Here is a 22,301-nt window from a genome sequence, read left to right as displayed (position 1 = left end):
AAGAGAGGGGATTAAGGGTTATGGGGAGAGGGCGGGAAAGTGGAACTGAGACACGACAGATCAGCCATGATCTTATTGAATGGCGGGGCAGGCTCGAAGGGCTAGATGGCCTACTCCTGCTCCTATTTCTTATGTTCTTATGTTCTTATTGAAAGCGCAGAAAAAGCTGCCGGCAAAGGGCGGCAAGAAGAGGAAAAGATCCCGGAAGGAGAGTTACTCCATCTACATCTACAAAGTGATGAAGCAGGTTCACCCCGACACCGGCATCTCCTCCAAGGCCATGAGCATCATGAACTCGTTCGTCAACGATATTTTCGAGCGCATCGCGGGTGAGGCTTCCCGCCTGGCCCATTACAACAAGCGCAGCACCATCAGCTCCCGGGAGATCCAGACCGCCGTGCGCCTGCTGCTGCCCGGGGAACTGGCCAAGCACGCCGTGTCGGAAGGGACAAAGGCGGTGACCAAGTACACCAGCTCCAAGTAAAACTCCCCAATGGCCTGAGAAACCCCCCAAAACACAACGGCTCTTTTCAGAGCCCCCCACAATCTCTGTGAAAAAGCTGCAGCATCTTTTCCCTTATTGAGTTAATGAGAAATCTCTTTCTGGAGGATAGAGATTTGTCCCGTTACAGAATGCTGTGAATGGGACTTCATACCCGCCCCTTACACACACTCTCACACTGAAGGGACAATCAAACTGAACTGAGAGCGGATTATAAACCCCAGCCTGGGATTTGTCACAGACAATGAGGAGAAACACCACATCGGAAGGTAATTCTTTAGATTCAGTGATAACTATATTCACAGTTTGGCAGCAGCGGAATTAAATTCATTCTAAAATTATTTAATTGTTATTTCGGGTGATCTGGGAGCCGCTCCGGGAACAGAGTAAAGGCGGGAATGAAGAGGTTATTCTCGGGCTGATCTGTTTATTCCACAGTTTTCCCAGAGGACGGAATCAGTGAGATTTGTACACACACAGGACCTGAGTCCATTGCAGCGCTTTAAGATCCGCTTCCCCCCCGGGCCCTCCCTATTCTCCGGACGCAAAGCTGCCTGTCCCACCGGCGGGATAGTGCCGGGGATTCTCTCCACACTTCCCATTGGAACATTCCCGGCCGCTTTCAGGGGAGAGGATCAGAAATCAGCCGTTTCTCTCTGTCCCTGTGAAGCCTGTGTGAAGGGGGTTGGTTGGGAATCTCTCTGTTTCTGCTTTTCCACTGAGCTGAGATTTGCTCGGTTTTAAATTGCTGAGCGGGGTCTGATTCCCGCCGGTTCCAGATAAGATATTGAGACATTCAAACTGTTCCTAAAATAGCGGCAGGATTCAGTGAGTGGAAAATACAATAAACAGATGAGAAAGTGTGAGATTGAAATAGTTTCCTGAACATTAAGGCGTTCGGTTATTTTGTATTTTTCCTGCACTGAAATTGGCGGGTTTTTCCAATTTGAAAATATAAACCAATCAAAACCTCCCATTTCTACTCCCTCGCTTTGTGATTGGTTAAGAATTGGATAGAAACAAGAGTGACCAATCAGAGCTGGAGTCTGGCTGCAGCCTCACAAACCGCTCCCAATGATTATTAATAGAGATGAAACTGCCCCAATCTGGATTGGAGTTATTCAATGGACTTTGTTTTCACAGAGAAATATCTGACAGACCCAAAACAAACGTGATGTTTCCTCCACACAAGTTCCAGGGGAGAGTGTCGCCAACTCCTTCTCACACACAGTCCGGACATTGTCACTGACAGCTCAGAGACACAGACAGCTCATCAGTTCCAGACACCCAGACAGCAGGACAGACAGATGTTGTGCCGAAACCATGACCAGTTTTCGTACCAGGATGGCCGAGTGGTTAAGATATTGGACTCCAGATCCAATGGACATAAGAATCAATACCCCGGATAGTCGAGTTCAAACCCCACTGCTGCTGAATTGGTTTTTAACGTTACAGTCTGTACCCTCTCCTTTCCTTCTCACTTATGTACTCTATGAACGGTATTCTTTATCTTTGCAACGCAAGAAGCAATACCTTTCACTGTATCCCAACAGATCAAATCAAACTCAGTACCATTAAGAAGGGGATCCAAAAATCCCAGTCCAAATTCTCACCTACTATTGGATCATCCCTGTGTCAGTCCAACAATAGGGCAGCTGTTGCTCCAAATTAAATATCTGATAAAACTCACAAATGGTTTTTGGTTAAAAGTTACACAATGCACCTTAATATTGTACTCTGAGATTCGAGTTACATACCATCCACATCAGGGGTTTACAGTGGCTGTATTAAGCCCCAGTTTGTGAACTCACAAATACATTAGATGCAAAGCTTAATCTCAAATACATTCTCAGATTGAGATAGTATGAGAACGAGTATAACCTGAGATACAAATTCAGATTCCAGTTGAAAGTTCACCCAGATTATGAAATTAAAAGTTACAATATCAATTTGATGACTGAGTTGAACTTTAGATTATTAACTAATCCAAACACCCCGTTCACGCAGAGCCAGATGGAAGATAGTATCTGAATTTCAGACCGAGTTCCAGTTTACATTCATGTCAAAATTCTTACTCAGAATCAGACTGAGTGTTACCGATCAAATCAATGTGAATAACCTAAGTGAAACTTGCAAAACAATCCAGTATCAGATTGAAGGATACATTATCTTTCACAATTGTGTTCACACTGACAGAGAATTAATGCTGGGCTGAAACTAACTCACATTGTTTGCTTCAAACCTACACACCTGTTGCTTTGCTGGAAATGTATATGGAATGAATTCAAACTTATAAATAAATTGAAGATCATATGATGAATCCGAGACTCACACTGTGTCATAGAGTCTGACAGATACACGATAATTCTCAAACACACGCTCAGTGTTAGATTAATGAATGTCATGCTGCACATACAGCACCAGCCACTGAAAGTTACATCTGATTAAAACACTTACATAGCAGGATCCCAGACTTTGAGTACCAATAACAGATTCAGAATGATCCCATACTCACACACATTATGACAGTCTGACCGAAACACATCATTTGCACCCTTAGAAACAACAGCAGAAATACTCAGATGCTGAATGAACCCCAAATTGTGTATGGTACCAGAGACAGAAACATGAATCCAACCCGAATATTCTATCTTTGTGACAGATCAGAATATCTGCCAAACTCATTTCAGAGAATACTGAGAACTGCACTCCCATGTGATAACAGAAATATTCCTATTCAGAATTGTGTTTAAATTCATATCCAATAGCACTGACTGATAGTCACACACACAGTAACTGAAATGGACTCTTTAATGGACCCATTTGTTGGAGATAGATTGTTGATAATCAAAGAGGTAAAATGTATTAAGGTTAGACAGGAGTATGGAGTTGATGTTCAAATCAGATCAGCCATGATGTTATAGAATCACGGAGCAGACTTGAGTGGTCTATTCCTGCTCAGAATTTGAATGTTCACACACACTATTCTTAAGAGATTCTGAATGAGTCCCAAATTCACTTGCAATATCAGAAAGTAACTGATAGACAAAATCCCTTCCTCAACTCCTGTCCAAACACAGGCTCAAACAAAGACACAACATACACCCTGCAGCAGAAAATGTAAGATACATATGGTATATGGTACAGATATATTGCACCAGAGAATGACAGATACAGAATGAATCCAGTCACAGTGAAGGAAGAACAATATATTTCCAAGTGAGGATGGTAAGTGTCTTGGAGGGGAAGGTCCATTTAATGGTGTTCCTCTGAGTCAACGGCTCTTGTCTTTCTCTAGACAGTAGTGTTCGTTTGTTTGGAATGTGCTACTGAAGGAACCTTTGTGAGTTCCAGTAGCTCATCTTGGAGCTAGTAAGTACTGCTGCCACTGTGTGTCAATGGTCGAGGGCATGTGTGTTTGCAGATGGGGTGTCAATCATGAGGGATGCTTTGTGTGGGATGGTGTCAAACCTCTTGCGTGTTGCTGGTGCTGCATTAACCTGGGCAAGTGGGGATTAATCTATCACACTCCTGATTTGTGCCTGGTAGATGGTGAACAGTGTTTGGCAGTCAGGATCTTTGTTACTCACCATGGGATCATGTGTCTCTGAGCTGCCTTGTAGCCATTGTATTACATTGCTAGCCCAGTTCAGTTACTGGTTAAAGGTAATCACTAAGATATTGATAGTTGATGATTCAGTGATACATTTTCAATTAATGTCAAGGGACAATGGTTAGGTTCTCTCTTGCTGGAAATGGTCTTTGTCCGGGACATGTGTGGTGTGATTGTTATTTGCCATTCCGTGCCCAAGCCTGGATACTCTCCAGTTGTTGCTGCATTTGGGAATGGGCGACTTCAGTAACTGAAGAGTCCTGAATGGTGCGAAACATTCCACAGTCATCAGTCAGCATCTCCAGTTCTGACCTTATGGTGGAAGGGTCTGGGACAGTAACTTGACAAACTGGGGAAATGATCCCCTGAGGATGAAATGACTGACCACCACAACCATCTTGCTTTATGCTGGATAAAGTTCCAACCAGTGGAGAGGTTTCCATGGTTCCCATCGACTTTCCTTTTGCTGAGGATCTTTGATGTTTAACTCAGTCAAATCCTGTTTTGATGTCAAGGGTAGTCACTCTCATCTCATCTCAGAGGTTCGTTAGTCAGTGGAATTCCATTTCACAGACAACAGTTGAGGCTGGATCATTGAATATGTTCTAGGCTGAATTACACAGATTATTCAAGGGAGTCAAGGGTTGCTGCAAAAGTTTGAAAAGTAGGATTGCGGCCACAATTACCTTAGTTATGATCTTTTTGAACCCATTTGTTGGACATGGGCATCACTGGCCTGCACTTATTGCCCATCCACATATCGAGTCAACACATTGTTGTCACTTTGGAGTCACATGAAGGCCACACACGGTAAATTCAACAGATTTCCTTCCCTAAAGCACATCCGTGAATGAGATGGGGTTTTCCAACAATGGTTCCATCATCAAAACTGGATTCTTATTTTCAAATTACTTTTTATTGAAATCAAATTCCACCACCTGCTGTGGAGAGTTTCAAACCTGGGCCCCCAAAACATTAGCTGAGTTTCCAGATTAATAGTCTAGCTATAATACCACTAGACCATCGCCTCCCCTTCTTGAACGATGGTGTAGGACTGAGGGGCTGAATGGCCTGACTCCTCTCCGTATTTCTAATATGACAGTAACTGTCATAATTGATTCCATTTTGTTTTGGTTTTTGGTTTTAATCTATATTTTCTCTTGATTTTGCTTTCAGCTGGCAGCTCTTCATCATTCTTCCATTCACACCTCCTTCAGACACATCTCTGTGTGTTGTTACTTAATCCTTTCCCACTCCCTTTAGCCTTGCAGCAAAAATTCTTTTATTACTGAATCGCTCCTGCCCTCCACCCTGCTTTGGAAAGCACAAGACAAAAGGTTCCACTAATTTCAGTAATGAGGAGAGAGCAGGATTAATTAATAATCTGACAGTAAATGAACATCAAGTACTGAGTGACCACAATATGTTAGAGGTAGGCACTGAGTGTGAGGAGAAAGGACACTCACAGGTTACAGTTTTAACCTTAAGTAAGGCCGAGAAGGGTGAAATGTGTTCTAAACTGAACACGTTAAAATCCGTTCAGCTGTGAACAGGCGAATCAAGGAAACAATCAGAGACTGAAAAAAGTATTTCATACAATGTGTGTCTAATGCAAGCCGAAAGAAAGGAAACTTCACTTCCTGAGCTTATGGTGATTGTGGGAGATGAATTTCATGTTTTAAATCAGTAATTTAGAAAAAAAAAATAGTGATTTCTGTCTAAATAATGATTAATTATGTCTTTAACCTGATGCTGTTTCTGCTGTGCTGACATTCTGGTCCTTCTCGATAGTACATGTCACAGGGAGGACGCTGCTGTCCATCTCAGCATGGTGAATGACTGCAGGGTGCCCTGTAGATCAGAAATAGTGCAGCTAATATGTCTAAACTTCACTAGATTGTTTTCGTTTTTAAAAAAGTAGCTATTTTTCAATTCGAACAATCAGAGAGTGATAGTGAATAATTCAAGATCATTCGGATCATCACGCCTGTGTCAGCCCTTTGGGAGAAACGGGCTGAAAGGGAAAGCCCTCGGCTTGTGTATCTTTGCAACATTTACAGCTTGTGTCTGTTTGTGAGTAAATGACATTTCAGCGATCTGTTACTCATTCAAATGTTAACTAGTAACGAGAAGCGGAAGAAAATTACTGCACCCTGGACGGGAATGTCAAATCATTTTGAAGGAGCCGCTAAGTAATAATTTTTGCTGTTGCTAAAAAGCTACCAGCAGAGAATGGTTTCGATCCATCGACCTCTGGGTTATGGGCCCAGCACGCTTCCGCTGCGCCACTCTGCTCCACAATCCCAATCACCTGCCAGCTGGTATTAATGCGTCACAGAGATTCACTTCCGCATTCATCATTGGAGCGCATGCGCTCGGCTGCTCCCCCGGCGCCACAATTCCACTGTCACCAAGAATAGAAAACACACAGAAAGACAGAGAGATGAAGCGAGAGACAGTCAGGATACACAAGATCACACACAGGCAAAGGAGAATGGACTGACTGATCATTCATGTCAATCCCAGGATATCTCCTGTTTCTAACCTACTTCTTCTTGTTTAATTTTCCTTCCTTGTTTCTAAATAGATCCTCTGCTGTGGAACTGAGCTCTCTGCTGTGTAACTGTGCTCTCTGCTGTGGAACTGTGATCTCTGCTGTGGAACTGTGCTCTATGCTGTGGAACTGTGCTCTCTGCTGTGGAACTGTGCTCTCTGCTGTGGAACTGTGATCCCTGCTGTGGAACTGAGCTCTCTGCTGTGGAACTGTGATCCCTGCTGTGGAACTGTGATCTCTGCTGTGGAACTGTGATCTCTGCTGTGGAACTGTGATCTCTGCTGTGGAACTGTGATCTCTGCTGTGGAACTGTGATCTCTGCTGTGGAACTGTGCTCTCTGCTGTGGAACTGTGCTCTCTGCTGTGGAACTGTGCTCTCTGCTGTGGAACTGTGCTCTCTGCTGTGGAACTGTGCTCTCTGCTGTGGAACTGTGATCCCTGCTGTGGAACTGAGCTCTCTGCTGTGGAACTGTGCTCCCTGGTGTGGAATTGTGCTCTCTGCTGTGGAACTGTGATCTCTGCTGTGGAACTGTGATCTCTGCTGTGGAACTGTGCTCTCTGCTGTGGAACTGTGATCCCTGCTGTGGAACTGAGCTCTCTGCTGTGGAACTGTGCTCTCTGCTGTGGAACTGTGATCTCTGCTGTGGAACTGTGATCTCTGCTGTGGAACTGTGATCTCTGCTGTGGAACTGTGATCTCTGCTGTGGAACTGTGCTCTCTGCTGTGGAACTGTGATCTCTGCTGTGGAACTGTGATCTCTGCTGTGGAACTGTGATCTCTGCTGTGGAACTGTGATCTCTGCTGTGGAACTGTGCTCTCTGCTGTGGAACTGTGATCTCTGCTGTGGAACTGTGCTCTCTGCTGTGGAACTGTGCTCTCTGCTGTGGAACTCTTTTCTCCTCTGTGGACAAAATACTTTAGTATGTTTCTGCTGTTTATTGGGGGAACCGTCCCAGTGAACTGAAATGATCCGATTTCCAATATAATTGTTTAAAGTGTGACAGACTGTGAGGACAGTCATCTGCAGCCCATCAGTTTTCAAAGCTAGTCATTGTATCTGGAAAAGTGTTAATTATTGTCTGTCCGAATGTACAAGTGTTTCTGTAATGGTGATATCGGTGTGAGGGGGTTACTGTTTGAGACATGGTTCATATTCTGACCCTGACTGACACAATTCTCAATCCTCACTCCAAACATGTGCGGAGAAAGTGGATTTGCGGAATTATTCCTCGGAAACTGAAATGATGGCAGGTTTAATAAAACCACTTTAAAACTAAATTGCGGTAGAATTGTTAACAGGATGGTTTTGACTGTAACCATCAAAGGATTGGAGAGAGCTCAATGTAACGGAGAGTTAATTGTAAGATGGAGAGGTTTCAGAGTCCTGGGAAGATTCTGTGCCGGGAATTGAAAGACTAGATTGGTTAACAGGAGATGGCAGCTCTTTCATTTGCCGAGTTGGTGGCTCTGAAAAGAGCCGTTGTTGTTCTTGGTGCTGAAGCCGGGGTTTTAGGCGCGTTCCCCGCGGATGCGGCGGGCCAGCTGGATGTCTTTGGGCATGATGGTGACTCGCTTGGCGTGGATGGCGCACAGGTTGGTGTCCTCAAAGAGCCCCACCAGGTAAGCCTCGCTGGCCTCCTGCAGGGCCATGACGGCCGAGCTCTGGAAGCGCAGGTCTGTCTTGAAGTCCTGAGCGATCTCTCGCACCAGGCGCTGGAAGGGCAGTTTGCGGATCAGCAGCTCGGTGGATTTCTGGTAGCGGCGGATCTCCCTCAGAGCCACAGTGCCGGGTCTGTAGCGATGAGGCTTCTTCACTCCGCCTGTGGCTGGAGCGCTCTTCCGGGCCGCTTTGGTAGCCAGCTGTTTGCGAGGAGCTTTCCCTCCGGTCGATTTGCGCGCTGTCTGCTTGGTCCTGGCCATTTTCTGAGCGGATTCAGCACAATCACACAGACTCTTAATCCAGAGTCTGCGCTGCAGCCGCCTTTTTAAACTCTGTGAGGAACCGCCCCACCAGCGGGAATTGGCCCAGGAAGTTTCAATCAAACTCTGAGCAGGGAATGAATGTCTGGAACTGAGGTTCTGATCGCCTCACTTGTTTACTTCACCCCCCCTTCCAGAAATTACTCCATTTTCTGTGCAGGAAATAACCGTTTGTATAAAATAAGACTTCATTCCGTCCTTAATTACCAGAAACATTGAAGATTTGAAATCCATCTCCCTCCACTTGGTGTTTTAGACCCTTTCCCCGCTCTCTGGGCTGTTCATTCCCAGAATCTCCCGCTGTTCCACTCGATCCCTGTCCCTTCCCTCTCCAGCCCATTCAGATTTCCCCTCCGCCTGTGGCTTGTGCCGCTTTCAGGGGAAAGGATGAGAAATCTGTGTCTTCTCTGTGTCCCCCTGAAGCCGGTGTGAAAGGGATTGAGTCTGTTGTTTGTTACAGAGAGTGAATTCATATTTGTCCCGTTTGACATTCCTGAATGGAGCCGTTTGCCGCGGACAAATGTTCGCAAATGAAAGCTCTTTGTAAAATAATCTTACAGCAGAATATTAATAGAGATGTTATTCTTGTTGAGAAGTTAAGAATTTGTCTCCATTCCCTTTCCCGCGCTGAAATTGGCGCCATTTCCCCCCATTCAAAATTCCTGCCGGTTGACAGTCGAAGCCAATGATTGGCTCAATGTTCACATTCGATGCTGTGCGATTGGTTCCGATGCGGAGAGGATGGCCAATCAGAAGCAGGCTGGGGGTTGGAGCGGCTCAAACTGCGGGAATTGCGGGTTTTGTGAATGACTGAGCGGAAACTCAGCAGTTTCCCAAAGCCTGTCAGCTTCAGTGCAGGAAACAACCGTCTGCGGGGCAAATAGCATCACAACTGGCACTGGTTCCAGTGAACGATTCACCGGCTGCTGCTCCTAAACTCCCGCTATTCCAGAGAAAGCTTTTAGAAACTCTATCCAAACACTGAGTGATTAGACAGGGAGTGAGGTGGCCTTTCACTCAGGGCACATGTCAACTGGGGGCTGCTGAGACAATCCACTGAAACATTTCAACAACAATCCTGCTCCAAATGAAATGTTCAATTGGGTGATTTCCAGGCACCGGAACCTAAACAAAGCAAAGCTGCATCTCAAACACTGAGCAGCCTGTCCCAGCTCCCCCCCCGTCCCCAGGTCACTGCTCTCTCTGTGAGGCGGTGAGTGGCTCTGAAAAGAGCCTTTGTTGTGTGTTGGCTGGAAAAGGGTCGAGTTGTTCAGCCGCCGAATCCATAGAGAGTGCGGCCCTGGCGTTTCAGAGCGTACACCACATCCATGGCAGTGACCGTCTTGCGCTTGGCGTGTTCAGTGTAGGTGACCGCATCCCTGATCACATTCTCCAGGAAAACCTTCAGCACCCCGCGAGTCTCCTCATAGATCAAGCCCGAGATCCGCTTGACCCCGCCACGGCGAGCCAGGCGGCGGATTGCTGGTTTGGTGATGCCCTGGATATTATCACGGAGCACTTTGCGGTGCCGCTTGGCTCCGCCTTTCCCCAGTCCTTTGCCTCCTTTTCCTCTGCCAGACATGATGGATTCTTCACTCCGATCACTGCCCAATCTGAGAGAGGAACTCTTTCAGGCTCCTTTTATACAGGCCGCCCCGACCTGACTGAGAAAGGCGGAGTGAGAGCAGAGAGGGGGGAGGAGACAGAGTGAAGATTCAACCCAGAGCGGGAGGGAGGAGAGAGCCGGCCTGACACACACACACACACACACAGAACGGCCCCTGATCTTTCAGCTCCACCTCCAGTTTCTGCAACCGCCAATTTCAACCCGTTTATTAAGAATGGAAACGAAAGCCAGCTCCCCACACAAACCCTTCCAGAGCCGCCCTTCACACTCAAGAGTTTCCACAAACCGGAGCTTTGAAATCTGGAATCGAAACAGAAAATGCTGCAAATAATCCGTCAGCTTTTGTGAAGAGAGAGAGAGACAGAGTTAAGGTTTCGGGTGGTGAGTTTGTCCTTTTGTGTTTTTAAACCTGCTCCTGTTATAATTCCAGGTTTTAGTCCAACCTATTTATTTGATAATATTCTCACAAGCTTTCGAGGGGTTACCCTCTTCGTCAGGTGAATGGAGAGTTCTGGCCTCAGACAGAGCATATAAAGCACAGACAGTTTAGAGATTACTGATTAAAATGCGAATCCTTACACCTAACCTGCTGTTCAAGACCTGAAGTGGCTGATAATGTGAGTGGTAGGAGCACTGATCACAGTTTAAAGAGATGTGTATTGTCTCCAGACAGTACAGTAAGTGAGGTTTTGCAAACCCAGGCAAGTCACGGGGGTTACAGATAGTGCGACATGAACCCAAGATCCCTGTTGAGACCGTCCTCATGTGTGCGGAACTTGGCTATCAGTCTCTGCTCAGCGACTCTGCGCTGTCGTGTGTCGTGAAGGCCGCCTTGGAGAATGCTTACCCGAAGGTCAGAGGCTGAATGCCCGTGACCACTGAAGTGTTCGCCAACAGGAAGGGAACAGTCTTGCCTGGTGACTGTCGAGCGATGTTCATTCATCCGTTGTCGTAGCGTCTGCATGGTCTCCCCAATGTACCATGCTTCGGGACATCCTTTCTTGCAACGTCTCAGGAGAACAGTGACCACAATACCACACAACCCTGTCACAGCAACCTCTGCAAGACATGCCGGATCATCGACATGGATACCATCATCACACGTGAGAATACCATCCACCAGGTACATGGTAAATACTCTTGCAACTCGGCCAACATTGTCTACCTGATACGTTGCAAGAAAGGATGTCCCGAAGCATGGTACATTGGGGAGACCATGCAGACGCTACGACAACGGATGAATGAACATCGCTCGACAGTCACCAGGCAAGACTGTTCCCTTCCTGTTGGCGAACACTTCAGTGGTCACGGGCATTCAGCCTCTGACCTTCGGGTAAGCATTCTCCAAGGTGGCCTTCATGACACACGACAGCGCAGAGTCGCTGAGCAGAGACTGATAGCCAAGTTCCGCACACATGAGGACGGTCTCAACAGGGATCTTGGGTTCATGTCGCACTATCTGTAACCCCCGTGACTTGCCTGGGTTTGCAAAACCTCACTTACTGTACTGTCTGGAGACAATACACATCTCTTTAAACTGTGATCAGTGCTCCTACCACTCACATTATCAGCCACTTCAGGTCTTGAACAGCAGGTTAGGTGTAAGGATTCGCATTCTAATCAGTAATCTCTAAACTGTCTGTGCTTTATATGCTCTGTCTGAGGCCAGAACTCTCCATTCACCTGACGAAGAGGGTAACCCCTCGAAAGCTTGTGAGAATATTATCAAATAAATAGGTTGGACTAAAACCTGGTGTTGTCAGACTTTTTACTGTGTTTACACCAGTCCAACGCCGGCATACCCACATCATGCCTGTTATAATTCCCAGTCAGTAATATTCCCACCCAAACACAGTCTATTCTATAGCAAGAATCTCCCTCAGTAACATCCTCCCCCACATCCGCTTCCAGCTGTTTCCAAACACTTTATTGAAGCTGTTTGGGGGAAATCTCCCTGTGTTAAAGTGAAGGGGGTCAGGATGGCCGAGCGGTCTAAGGCGCTGCGTTCAGGTCGCAGTCTCTTCTGGAGGCGTGGGTTCGAATCCCACTCCTGACACTGACTTTTGGGCTGAGAACTGCCGTCTCCCAGCGCCAGGAACCTGGGTTCGATTCCCGGCTGAGGTCACTGTCTGGGTGGAGTTTCCACATTCTCCCTGGGCTCCCTCCGGGTGCTCCGGTTTCCCCCCGGTGTGCGTGAGGTTGATTGGCCCATGCTAAATTGTCCCGGAGTGTCAGGGGGGAAGTAGGGTCAATAAATAGGGGAATGGGGGATCCGGATTGTGGGTCGGTGCAGACTCGATGGGCCGATTGGCCTCCCTGCAGGGATTGGATTAAAAATGAGTGGGGAATGCGGTGTTTCGCCGCCAGTGTTCCTGTCTCACACTGAATCTACCAGACAGCTTTATTCTGAGAGAAAGTGGCGATTGAACAAATGTGAAATTCTCAATGAAATTCAGCATCTGCAGTTGTTTTGCTTTAGTCTGAATTTGAAATGATCTCTATTGAGAATGAGCCGGGCCCCGCGGGACAGGAATCATTTTCTTGCGGGATCAGCTCTTTCCTGAGAGATGTGGGTGGCTCTGAGAAGAGCCTTTGGGGGGTTTCAGAGGTTTCCAATTTGCTCTCGGGTTGTTTCACTTCTTTCCTGAGGCTTTCTTCGCTTTTGCTGCTTTCCCTTTGGGATTGGCCTTCGCTTTAGTCAATTTTTTGGCCGACTTTCCGCCCGTGACCTTCTTCACAGGAGACTTTTTCTTCAGGGCTGCTTTCTTCAGCGCCGTTTTTGGAGTTGCCGCCTTCTTGCTGCTTGTTTTCTTCACTGGAGTTTTCTTCACTGGAGTTTTCTTCACTGGAGTTTTCTTGGCTGCGGGTTTCTTGGCGGCGGCTTTCTTTCTTGTCACCTTCTTGGCCGCTGTTTTCTTCACTAAAGATTTCTTGCCTGTGGCTTTCTTCACCTTCTTTCCCATTTTGCCCGGCCTTTCCCTCTTAGCCAGTTTGAAGGAGCCGGAGGCGCCCTGTCCCTTTGTCTGCACCAGAGAGCCTTTCTCCACCTTCCTCTTGATAGTTAACCTGATCTGGGAGCCGCGCTTCCCCACATCCACTCCGCTGCCGGCCAAAGCTTTCTTGATGGCGGCCAGGGACATCCCCTTGCGATCGCTGCAAGCCGCCACCACCTTGAGGATCTGCTCGCCTAACTTGGGAGCGGCAGATCGGGGAGCCGCCTTCTTCTTCCTGGGAGACTTCACCTGAGCGGGAGCGGCTGGAGGAGCCGTTTGGGCGGCTGCAGTTTCAATCATATCCGAGAGTGGCTGGAAAATCTGGGCCAGGAGAGTCAGAACTGGATCCGGAATGAAACCAGTGGTGGCGGCACAGAGCAACTTAAAGGCAGAGAGCGGACGGAGCAGAGACAAGCTGCTGTCAGCTCCCGGCTCCTCCAGCCTCTCTGTGTTTCTCTCTCCTCACAAACTCTCCCATTCCAATCAAATTCCGCCTCTCCACACATCCAGCTCACACCCTTCATGTCTCTGACACTCCAATGTTTGCTGTTGAAAAGGTTTCACTCGAACTGAGGACTCCGTTTTCCACTGAAACCCGTTTCCCTGCTGCACTGATCCCGCTCTCACACGCGATAGCTGACATGTTCTCTACTTTTCCACTCAAATCTTCCATTTAGCGAAACAATTGCCTTGAAATCTCCCTCTGGGGCTCAGCAAGGGGATTAGGGGGAATCTTTGATTGAAAAATCGTTTTATTTTCCCCAAGAGAGACTCGGAGATCTCATGATCAGAACAGACACACAAACACAGTTGGATTAGTCTGACCCGCCCGCTCCTTTCATACACTCTCTCTTCCACAATATTCACACCTACACATTCACAGGACAAAACTTTCACCCAATGGAAGGTCCCAGGACGGAATTTCTCCTCCTTCCGGCCTTTGCTCCGGATTCCAGGGGGTTAGTTAGAGTTTTTCACCTCAGTAACTGTTAAACACTCTGAGGGCCGCTCCCCGCAGATTGTCTTTCAATTCATTCATGGAATGTGGGTGTCTCTGTCTGGGTCAGCATTTATTACCCATCCCTAATTACCCTTGGGAAGGTGGGGGTGAGCTGCCTTCTGGAACCGCTGCAGTCCATGTGGTGAAGAACCACATCTGTGAACCAGATTCCGCGGCAAGAACCAATTCTATTTTTATTTTCAGTTATTATAGTGATTACAGACATCACTGTGTTTGTTTAGGGTGAAAATACAAATTATCTGCTCTGGGAGTCTCTAGATTTCCTGTTTTATTTGTTTCTCCGGCACTGACAGGTAACAGTAAATCACAACCTCACCAACCAGTGACAGCCAGTTAAATAACCATCCCACACTCGCTGATAATGGAGTTTCTGACAGTGACAGTTTCTGACCATCCTCCGATTGGACCTGGAAGGAACCAGATTCACTGTCAGAGCTGGACTTTCTTACAGAGTGGGTGACAGAGCCAGGTGAGCGATGGTGATGGAGTGGTGACTGTGAGAGCATTTGACCAAGGGTCAGTTCCTGACCATCAGAGTGGTGATTTATTTAATTAGTTATCGCAGGTCCCAACAGTAGGTGGACATTCCTGAAATAAAATTCACTAAAGATTCTCATCAACAGTGTGTTTCTAATGGAAAATCCAGCTTCAATTTGCTTTCAGTTGTTTAAATGAAAGAACAGGCCCCAAAATTAAACAATGATTTCCCAGTCAGAAACAATAGTAAAACAGGTGGTTTAAACTGTCCAGAAAAACGAGATAAGACAGGTTCAGTTTCCAAACTGTGCTGTGGACACACCTCAAGCTTGATGAAATCAACAAATAAGGTAGTTTCGTAATTATTATTGATAAAAATAAGGTGCGTTTTAACTGCCGGTGCGATGGTGGTATAGTGGTGAGCATAGCTGCCTTCCAAGCAGTTGACCCGGGTTCGATTCCCGGCTATCGCATTGACGTTTTATTTAGATTCTAATCCGCGGCCTCTTGTGTTTTAACCCAAGTGGAGAAAAACAGTATTTGCCAGGAATGAAATAAAATAGAGATTTCTCTTTTTTCATTGGTCGGGCGTAATTCGTTTCTAATGAAAAAAATATTGAAACAGGAAAACAAGTCTCTGACCTGATTAATGAGTTTTCCCTCAGAGACAAAAATACAGAGTAAAAGTCGAGGAACACATTTCAGCTCACACACTGTGCGCTGCACTGTCCCGGTGCCTGATGAAGTTAATATCAACATCCTAAGGTGGCCACATTACGGCGGTAAGTGCGTAGCTGCGATGGCTGAGTGGTTAAGGCGTTGGTACTTGAAATTCCATGGGGGTTTCCCCGCGCTGGTTCGAGCCCTGCGCGCAGCGGTTGTGGTTATGAAGTGTTTATTTCCGCGGCAACAGGCCTGAAAAATCGGCAACCTAGATATTTCTGTAATTATAATGACTGTTTGAGTAATAGTGGTGAGCAGAACTTTCTGCCTTCCAAGCAGTTGAATGAGGTTCGATTCCTGGCCATCCTATTGAGAAAATGTATCCACGTTTCAATCAAGTTAGTAAAACAGGGCGAATTTGCCACTAACAAATTCGAGTTTTTTTTATTCGGACGTAATTCGTTTCTGATGAAAAACTATTGAAATAGGAAAACAAGTCTCTGACCTGATAAATGAGTTATCAGAGACAATCAGAGATAAAGATACAAAATAAATGTGGAGGAACAAATTTCAGCTCTCACACTGCGCTCTGCACAATCCCGGTGTCCGATTAAGTTAATATGAATATTACTGAGATGGTTATGTTACTCAGGTAAATGTACAACTGAGACGTATATGATGTTGAATGGGATGGATAGGATAGAGGTGGAGAGGCTCTTCCCGCTCAGAAAGGACAGTAGGACTAGAGGGCATCAGAACATAAGAACATAAGAAATAGGAGCAGGAGTAGGCCATCTAGCCCTTCGAGCCTGCCCCGCCATTCAATAAGATCATGGCTGATCTGTCGTGGCTCAGTTCCACTTTCCCGCCCTCTCCCCATAACCCTTAATCCCCTCTCATATCAAAAACCCATCAACCCGCGTCTTAAAAATATTTAGCGAGGCAGCCTCCACCACTTCAACGAGCAGAGAATTCCAGAGATTCACCACCCTTTGAGTGAAGAAGTTCCCCCTCAACTCCGTTCTAAACGCCGCCCCCCCCCACCCCCCACGCTTTATCTTGAGGCTGTGCCCCCTAGTCCTAGTGTCTTTTCTAAGCGGGAAGAGTCTCTCCACCTCTATCCTATCCATCCCATTCATCATCTTATACGTCTCAATGAGATCTCCCCTCATTCTTCTAAACTCTAACGAGTACAAGCCTCGTTTATTCAGCCTCTCCTCATAGCTCAACCCCCTCAACTCCGGCATCAGCCTAGTAAACCTCCTCTGCACTCCCTCCAAGGCCAAAATATCTTTGCGCAGGTGCGGCGCCCAAAACTGCACACAGTACTCCAGCTGCGGCCTCACCAATGCCCTATACAGCCGCAGCAAGACCTCCCTACTTTTATATTCAATCAGGATAAAGGGGGTGGGGGGGGGGGGTGCGGTTTAGAACGGAGTTGAGGAGGAACTTCTTCACTCAAAGGGTGGTGAATCTCTGGAATTCTCTGCCCGTTGAAGTGGTGGAGGCTGCCTCGCTAAATATTTTTAAGACGCGGGTTGATGGGCTTTTGATAGGCAAGGGGATTAAGGGTTATGGGGAGAGGGCGGGAATGTGGAACTGATCCACTTCAGATCAGCCATGATCTTATTGAAGGCGGGGCAGGCTCGAGGGGCGAGATGGCCTACTCCTGCTCCTATTTCTTATGTTCTTATGTTCAATGGCAAGTGGTTAAGGCGTTAGACTTGAAATCCAATTTCCATCATATCTGTGCAGGTTTGAATCCTGATGATAAAGTGTTTGTTACGGTTGCTTTAGGCAGCCACAGAGCCAAAGAAAAGTGCTAATTTTTTGCTATGAAGTATTTGGATCACCATATTCCTTTCTCAGCTGCATGGCCCCGAGCCGGGTGCAGGAAGGTCAGCTTGGAAATGACACCTGGGTGTCCTCGGGCTGGCACAGACAAGACAGGCCGAATGGGTTCATTCTGTGCTGTTCCCTTCTCTGGTCCTTTCTGTGGTTCCATGAGGAAAATCAGAGGGTGCGCAGAATGGAAACAAACAGGCATCAGGTGCACCAGGACAAAACAAGGTCTCAGGTCAGAGTAAGATTCTTATGGAATGACAGACGAAACATAACAAATACATTTCATCAGAATACAATGAATGAGAATTTCAAAATGCTGCTTCGATGATGTGACATCGTGTTCATTCAAACACATTGCTGCAAGCTGGTCATTATTGGACGTTGGAACTCCTGGTTATCACAGATTGTAAGAAGTGACATGCGATAGCTAATTAAATGCGACTCCGAAAATAAAATTCACCAAAGATTCTCATCATCACCGTGTTTCTAATGGAAAATCCAGCTTCAATTTACTTTCAGTTGTTTAAATGAAAGAACAGGCCTCAAAACTAAACAATGATTTCCCAGTCAGAAACAATAATAAAACAGGTGGTTTAAACTGTCCAGAAAAAAAACAGACAAAACAGGTTCAGTTTACAAACTGTGCTGTGGATCTATCTGGTGTGTGATGAAATCAGTAACTAATCTGCTTCCATAATTATAACTGATTGAAATAGCTGCTGTTTGAGAGGTGTGAGCGATGGTGGTATAGTGGTGAGCATAGCTGCCTTCCAAGCAGTTGACGCGGGTTCGATTCCCAGCCATCGTATTCATAATTTACGTAGATTCTTATCCGCGGCATCTTGTGTTTTAAACCAAGTGGACAAAAACAGAGGGAACGCAACATTTGACAATTAAGAAATAAAATAGAGGTGTTATTATTTATTGTTCGGACGTAATTCGTTTCCAATGAAGGAATATTGAATCAGGAAAACAAGTCTCTGACCTGATAAATGAATTCTCCGCCAGATACAAAGATACAAAGTAAAAGTGGAAGAACACATTTCAGCTCACACACTGTGCTCTGCACAATCCCGGTGCCTGATGAAGTTAATATCAACATTACTCAGATTATAAATGTGCAGCTGCGATGGCCGAGTGGTTAAGGCGTTGGACTTGAAATCCAATGGGGTTTCCCCGTGCAGGTTCGAGCCCTGCTCGCAGCGGTTATGATCAGGAAGTGTTTACTTCCGATATTTCAGGCATCCAAAAAAAACCTCCTCTTTCAGTATGAAGTATTTCGATCACGATCAATCTTTCAGCTGCATGACTCCAGGCCGGGTGCGGGAAGGTGAGCTTGGAAACACATGTGTGCCCGTGGGCTAGTATGGACAAGTTAGGCCGAATGGGCTCTGAGTCAGAAAGGTTTACAACATGGAAACAGGCCCTTCGGCCCAACTTGCCCATGCCGCCCTGTTTTTTTTAAACCACTAAGCTAATCCCAATTGCCCACATTTAGCCCATATCCCTCTAAACCCATCTTACCCATGTAACTGTCGAAATGCATTTTAAAAGAGAAAATTGTACCCGCCTTTACTACCACATCTGGCAGCTTGTTCCAGACACTCACCACTCTGTGAAAAAAAATGCCCTTCTGACACTTTTCTATCTCTCCCCTCTCACCTTAAATCTGTGCCCTCTACCTTTAGACTCCCCTACCTTTGGGAAAATATATTGACTATCTAGCTGATCTGCGCCCCTCATTATATTATAGATCTCTATAAGACCAACTCTCAGCCTCCTGTTTAATAATGAATTTTTTTTGTCTCCACAGGCATTTAAGTCCAGCAAGGGGCATGCATGTGGCAGGTTGTAGTGGGCTGCTCTTGGACGTTGCTTCGGGAGTTGCCTATTGCTTCATGTCGTTAGTGTGCTTAAACTGGACCATTTCGAGGGCAACATGACAGCTCAGAGACTATCTCTGTTACTGTGCGGACACATGGATTTCGGCCTGTGTCTGTGGGAGTTTGCACGTTCTCCCCGTGGTTGCGTGGGTTTCCTCCGGGTGCTCCGGTTTCCTCCCACATCCCCAAAGATGTGCTTTTAGGCTGATTGATTGGGTACTAAATTGTCCCTAAATTGGACCTCCCTGATCCTCGCACATTAGGCGTAGACTAAAATCATGAATAGGTCACTGAGACAGTGGGACGGCGGCGCGGGCTCGTTGGGCCGAAGGGCCTGTTTCCCGTGCTGTATTGTTCTTTGTTCTTTGTTCTATCTCCAGAGAAAAAAAAGTCTATCCAGCCTCTCCCTATAACTCAAACCATCAAGTCCTGCTGGCATCCTGGTAAATCTTTTCTGCTCGCTTTCTAGTTTAATAATAACCTTTCTGTAATAGAGTGAACAGAATTGTACTCAGTATTCCAAGTGTGGCCTTGCCAATGTTTTTCATGACTTCAACAAGACGTCCCAACTCCTGTATTCAATGTTCTGACCGATGAAACCAAGCATGCCGAATGCCTTCTTCACCACTCTGTCCACCTGTGACTTCACTTTCAAGGAGCTATGAACCTGTACCCCTAGATCTCTTTGTTCTGTAACTCTCCCCAGTGCCCTACCATTAACTGAGTAAGTCCTGCCCTGGTTCAATCTACCAAAATGCATCACCTCACATTTATCTAAATAAAAGTCCATCTGTCATTCGTCAGCCCACTGGCCCAATCGATCAAGATCCCATTGCAATTGGTGATAACTTTCTTCACTGTCCACTATGCCACCAATCTTGGTGTCATCTGCAAACTTACTAACTGTGCCTCCTATATTCTCATCCAAATCATTAATACAAATGACAAATAACAGCGGACCAGCACTGATCCCTGAGGCACACCACTGGTCACAGGATTCCAGTTTGAAAAACAATCCTCTACAACCATCCCCTGGCTTCTGTCAAGAACCCAATTTTGTATCCATTAAGATGCCTCACCTGGATCCCATGAGATTTAATCTTTATGCAACAACCTACATTGTGGTATCTTGTCAGAGTATTGCACGGTGCCTTTTGTTTCCAAAATGTATCAGTAAAGGGGATTAGCAGGATAAATATGTGGGGTTACTGAGATAGGTTCTGGGTGGGATGGTATCTCAGAGAGTTGGTTCAGACTCAATGGACCAAATGGCCTCCATCTGCACTGGAGGGATTCTATTGCAGTTAAGGCTGAGATAGGCAAATTTTGGATTCTTAGGGAATCGAGGGAGTGATGAGTAAACTGGAGTTCAACCCAAGATCTGAAACTCTATAAGAAGCGAGTATGCCCACATCTCAATACTGCACCCATACTTTGGAACCCATACATTCAAAGAGATATTCAGCTCATAGAGAGAGTGCAAAGACATGAAAACTGGAAAATGAAAGGCATGAGGGGAATAGCTTATGAGGGATTAAGGATTCTTGAATTGCAATCTGTAGAGAAGGCTGATTTATGGTTCAGTTCAATATTATCAAATTGATACATGGCCTTATTGCCTAAGCTTCAAAAGCTTTATTCACAGCGATTGTATTTTGGTGGATGTCAGTCCAAAGTACAGAAATCTGGTTCATGTGATGATATTCACAATTTGTTCTCCCCACATAGAATTGTTGATATTTCAAAAGTTTTACCTGATTTTGATGCTGAAAATGTAGTGACCAACAGAAAACTTGTCAGAAATACCGTGTGATTTCTCTCTTTGTATTGTCTGATGCTGTTGCTGTTCTGTTTTGTTGTTCTGTTGTTTTAATGCTGTGCCTCTGTGCTTTGCACTGTATAAAGACCCATAAATCATAATTGTATTAATCATACATTCCCTACAGTACAGAAAGAGGCCATTTGGCCCACCAAGCCCTATTCCCATAACCTCACATATTTACCCTGCAAATCCCCTGACACTAAGAGTCAATTTAGCATGGCCAATAAATCTAATCTCCACAGACAAGGGGAGAACGTGCAAACTCCACACAGATAGTGACCTGAGGCTGCAGTTGAACCCGGGTCCCTGACACTGAAGGAGCAGTGCTAACCATTGTGTCACCCTTGAATGGGGGAACATTATCGATGAGCCACGTGGTCAATGTCTGCTCTTATTTACTGTGTTCTTGTGACTGGAGGAGACGGATCCATGGATACTGAGGGAAATATGGGTGGAAATTGCAGCGGCTTTGGCCAAAACTTCCCTATCCGAGCTCATGGTGCCAGAGCACCGGAGAATTGCAAATGGTAAACACTCTTCTTCAGAAAAGGCTGTGAGGAGAAGCCAATTAAAGTCCAATAAATTTAACCTCAGCAATGTGGAATATTCTCCAAACAATAACTGCAGATAAAATTAACTCTCGCTTGTGCTAATGTGCATTAATTAAGGAAACCACTCATGTAATTTATAAAGGTGAATTATGTTTAATGAATTTGCTCGAGATTTAGGTAACAGAAAAGGTTGATGAGGGTAATGTGGTTAATGTGAACATGGACTGTCAAAAAGCATTTTATAAATAAAGGGCCACACAGCAAACTTGTGGGAACATTTGGAGCTGAGAGAATAAAAGGGACAGCAGAACATGGATAGGAACCTGACTGAGTGACAGGAAACACAGCAGTGGGAAATGTTTTTATTTGGAATGGAGCTCGGTTAAAGTGGAATTCCAGGAGGGTTGGTGTTCGGAATCCTGCTCTTCCTGATCCATATTAGAGACAACGGCAATGCTGTACAGAGCACACACTCAAACTGTGGGAATTACACAATACATGGCAGCATTGTGAACTGTGAGGGGGGAGTGCTGAAACTCACAGTTTCTGAGACAGCTTGTGGATTGGTCAAACAAGACCAATTTAAAGTAGAGAAGTGTGAAATGATTTATTTCAGTGGGAAGAAAAGGGAGAGACAATATGAAAGAAATGATACAATTGTAAAGGCATGCAGGAACAAGGGACCTGTGGATAAATGTGACACTAATAATTGCTGTTTAGGTGGCAGGTTGAGAGTGTGGTTACTAAGGCATTTGGGATTGTGAGCTTTA

The 22,301-nt window shown here is 45.8% G+C and overlaps 3 protein-coding genes and 5 non-coding genes across 8 annotated transcripts; 4 read left to right on the top strand and 4 right to left on the bottom strand.

Annotated features, from left to right (window-relative positions):
• Nucleotides 1-6,338: 6,338 nt before the first annotated feature.
• trnam-cau (transfer RNA methionine (anticodon CAU)) lies at nucleotides 6,339-6,410 on the bottom strand. Its single transcript has one exon. It is a non-coding gene; the product is annotated as a tRNA-Met (tRNA).
• Nucleotides 6,411-8,178: 1,768 nt separating this feature from the next.
• LOC145335823 (histone H3) lies at nucleotides 8,179-8,589 on the bottom strand. Its single transcript, XM_080181549.1, has one exon. It carries the CDS (start codon nucleotides 8,587-8,589, stop codon nucleotides 8,179-8,181), a length of 411 nt encoding a protein of 136 aa, XP_080037675.1.
• A 1,330-nt stretch (nucleotides 8,590-9,919) lies between these two features.
• Nucleotides 9,920-10,231, bottom strand: LOC145335824 (histone H4). The gene has a single exon (XM_080181550.1). The coding sequence runs from the start codon at nucleotides 10,229-10,231 to the stop codon at nucleotides 9,920-9,922; it is 312 nt and encodes a 103-aa protein (XP_080037676.1).
• Nucleotides 10,232-12,249: 2,018 nt separating this feature from the next.
• Nucleotides 12,250-12,332, top strand: trnal-cag (transfer RNA leucine (anticodon CAG)). The gene has a single exon. It is a non-coding gene; the product is annotated as a tRNA-Leu (tRNA).
• Nucleotides 12,333-12,909: 577 nt separating this feature from the next.
• On the bottom strand, nucleotides 12,910-13,569 carry LOC145335822 (histone H1-like). Its single transcript, XM_080181548.1, has one exon. It carries the CDS (start codon nucleotides 13,567-13,569, stop codon nucleotides 12,910-12,912), a length of 660 nt encoding a protein of 219 aa, XP_080037674.1.
• A 1,599-nt stretch (nucleotides 13,570-15,168) lies between these two features.
• On the top strand, nucleotides 15,169-15,240 carry trnag-ucc (transfer RNA glycine (anticodon UCC)). The gene has a single exon. It is a non-coding gene; the product is annotated as a tRNA-Gly (tRNA).
• Nucleotides 15,241-15,560: 320 nt separating this feature from the next.
• On the top strand, nucleotides 15,561-15,644 carry trnas-uga (transfer RNA serine (anticodon UGA)). The gene has a single exon. It is a non-coding gene; the product is annotated as a tRNA-Ser (tRNA).
• A 2,754-nt stretch (nucleotides 15,645-18,398) lies between these two features.
• trnas-uga (transfer RNA serine (anticodon UGA)) lies at nucleotides 18,399-18,480 on the top strand. Its single transcript has one exon. It is a non-coding gene; the product is annotated as a tRNA-Ser (tRNA).
• The last annotated feature ends 3,821 nt before the right edge of the window (nucleotides 18,481-22,301 follow it).

This window comes from Carcharhinus amblyrhynchos, unplaced genomic scaffold, assembly GCF_965287045.1.
Source record: "Carcharhinus amblyrhynchos unplaced genomic scaffold, sCarAmb.v2.hapA scaffold_42, whole genome shotgun sequence".
NCBI classification, from domain to species: Eukaryota; Metazoa; Chordata; class Chondrichthyes; order Carcharhiniformes; family Carcharhinidae; genus Carcharhinus; species Carcharhinus amblyrhynchos.
Note: the sequence above shows the minus strand (reverse complement) of the source record. Positions and strands in the feature narration are given on the sequence as shown.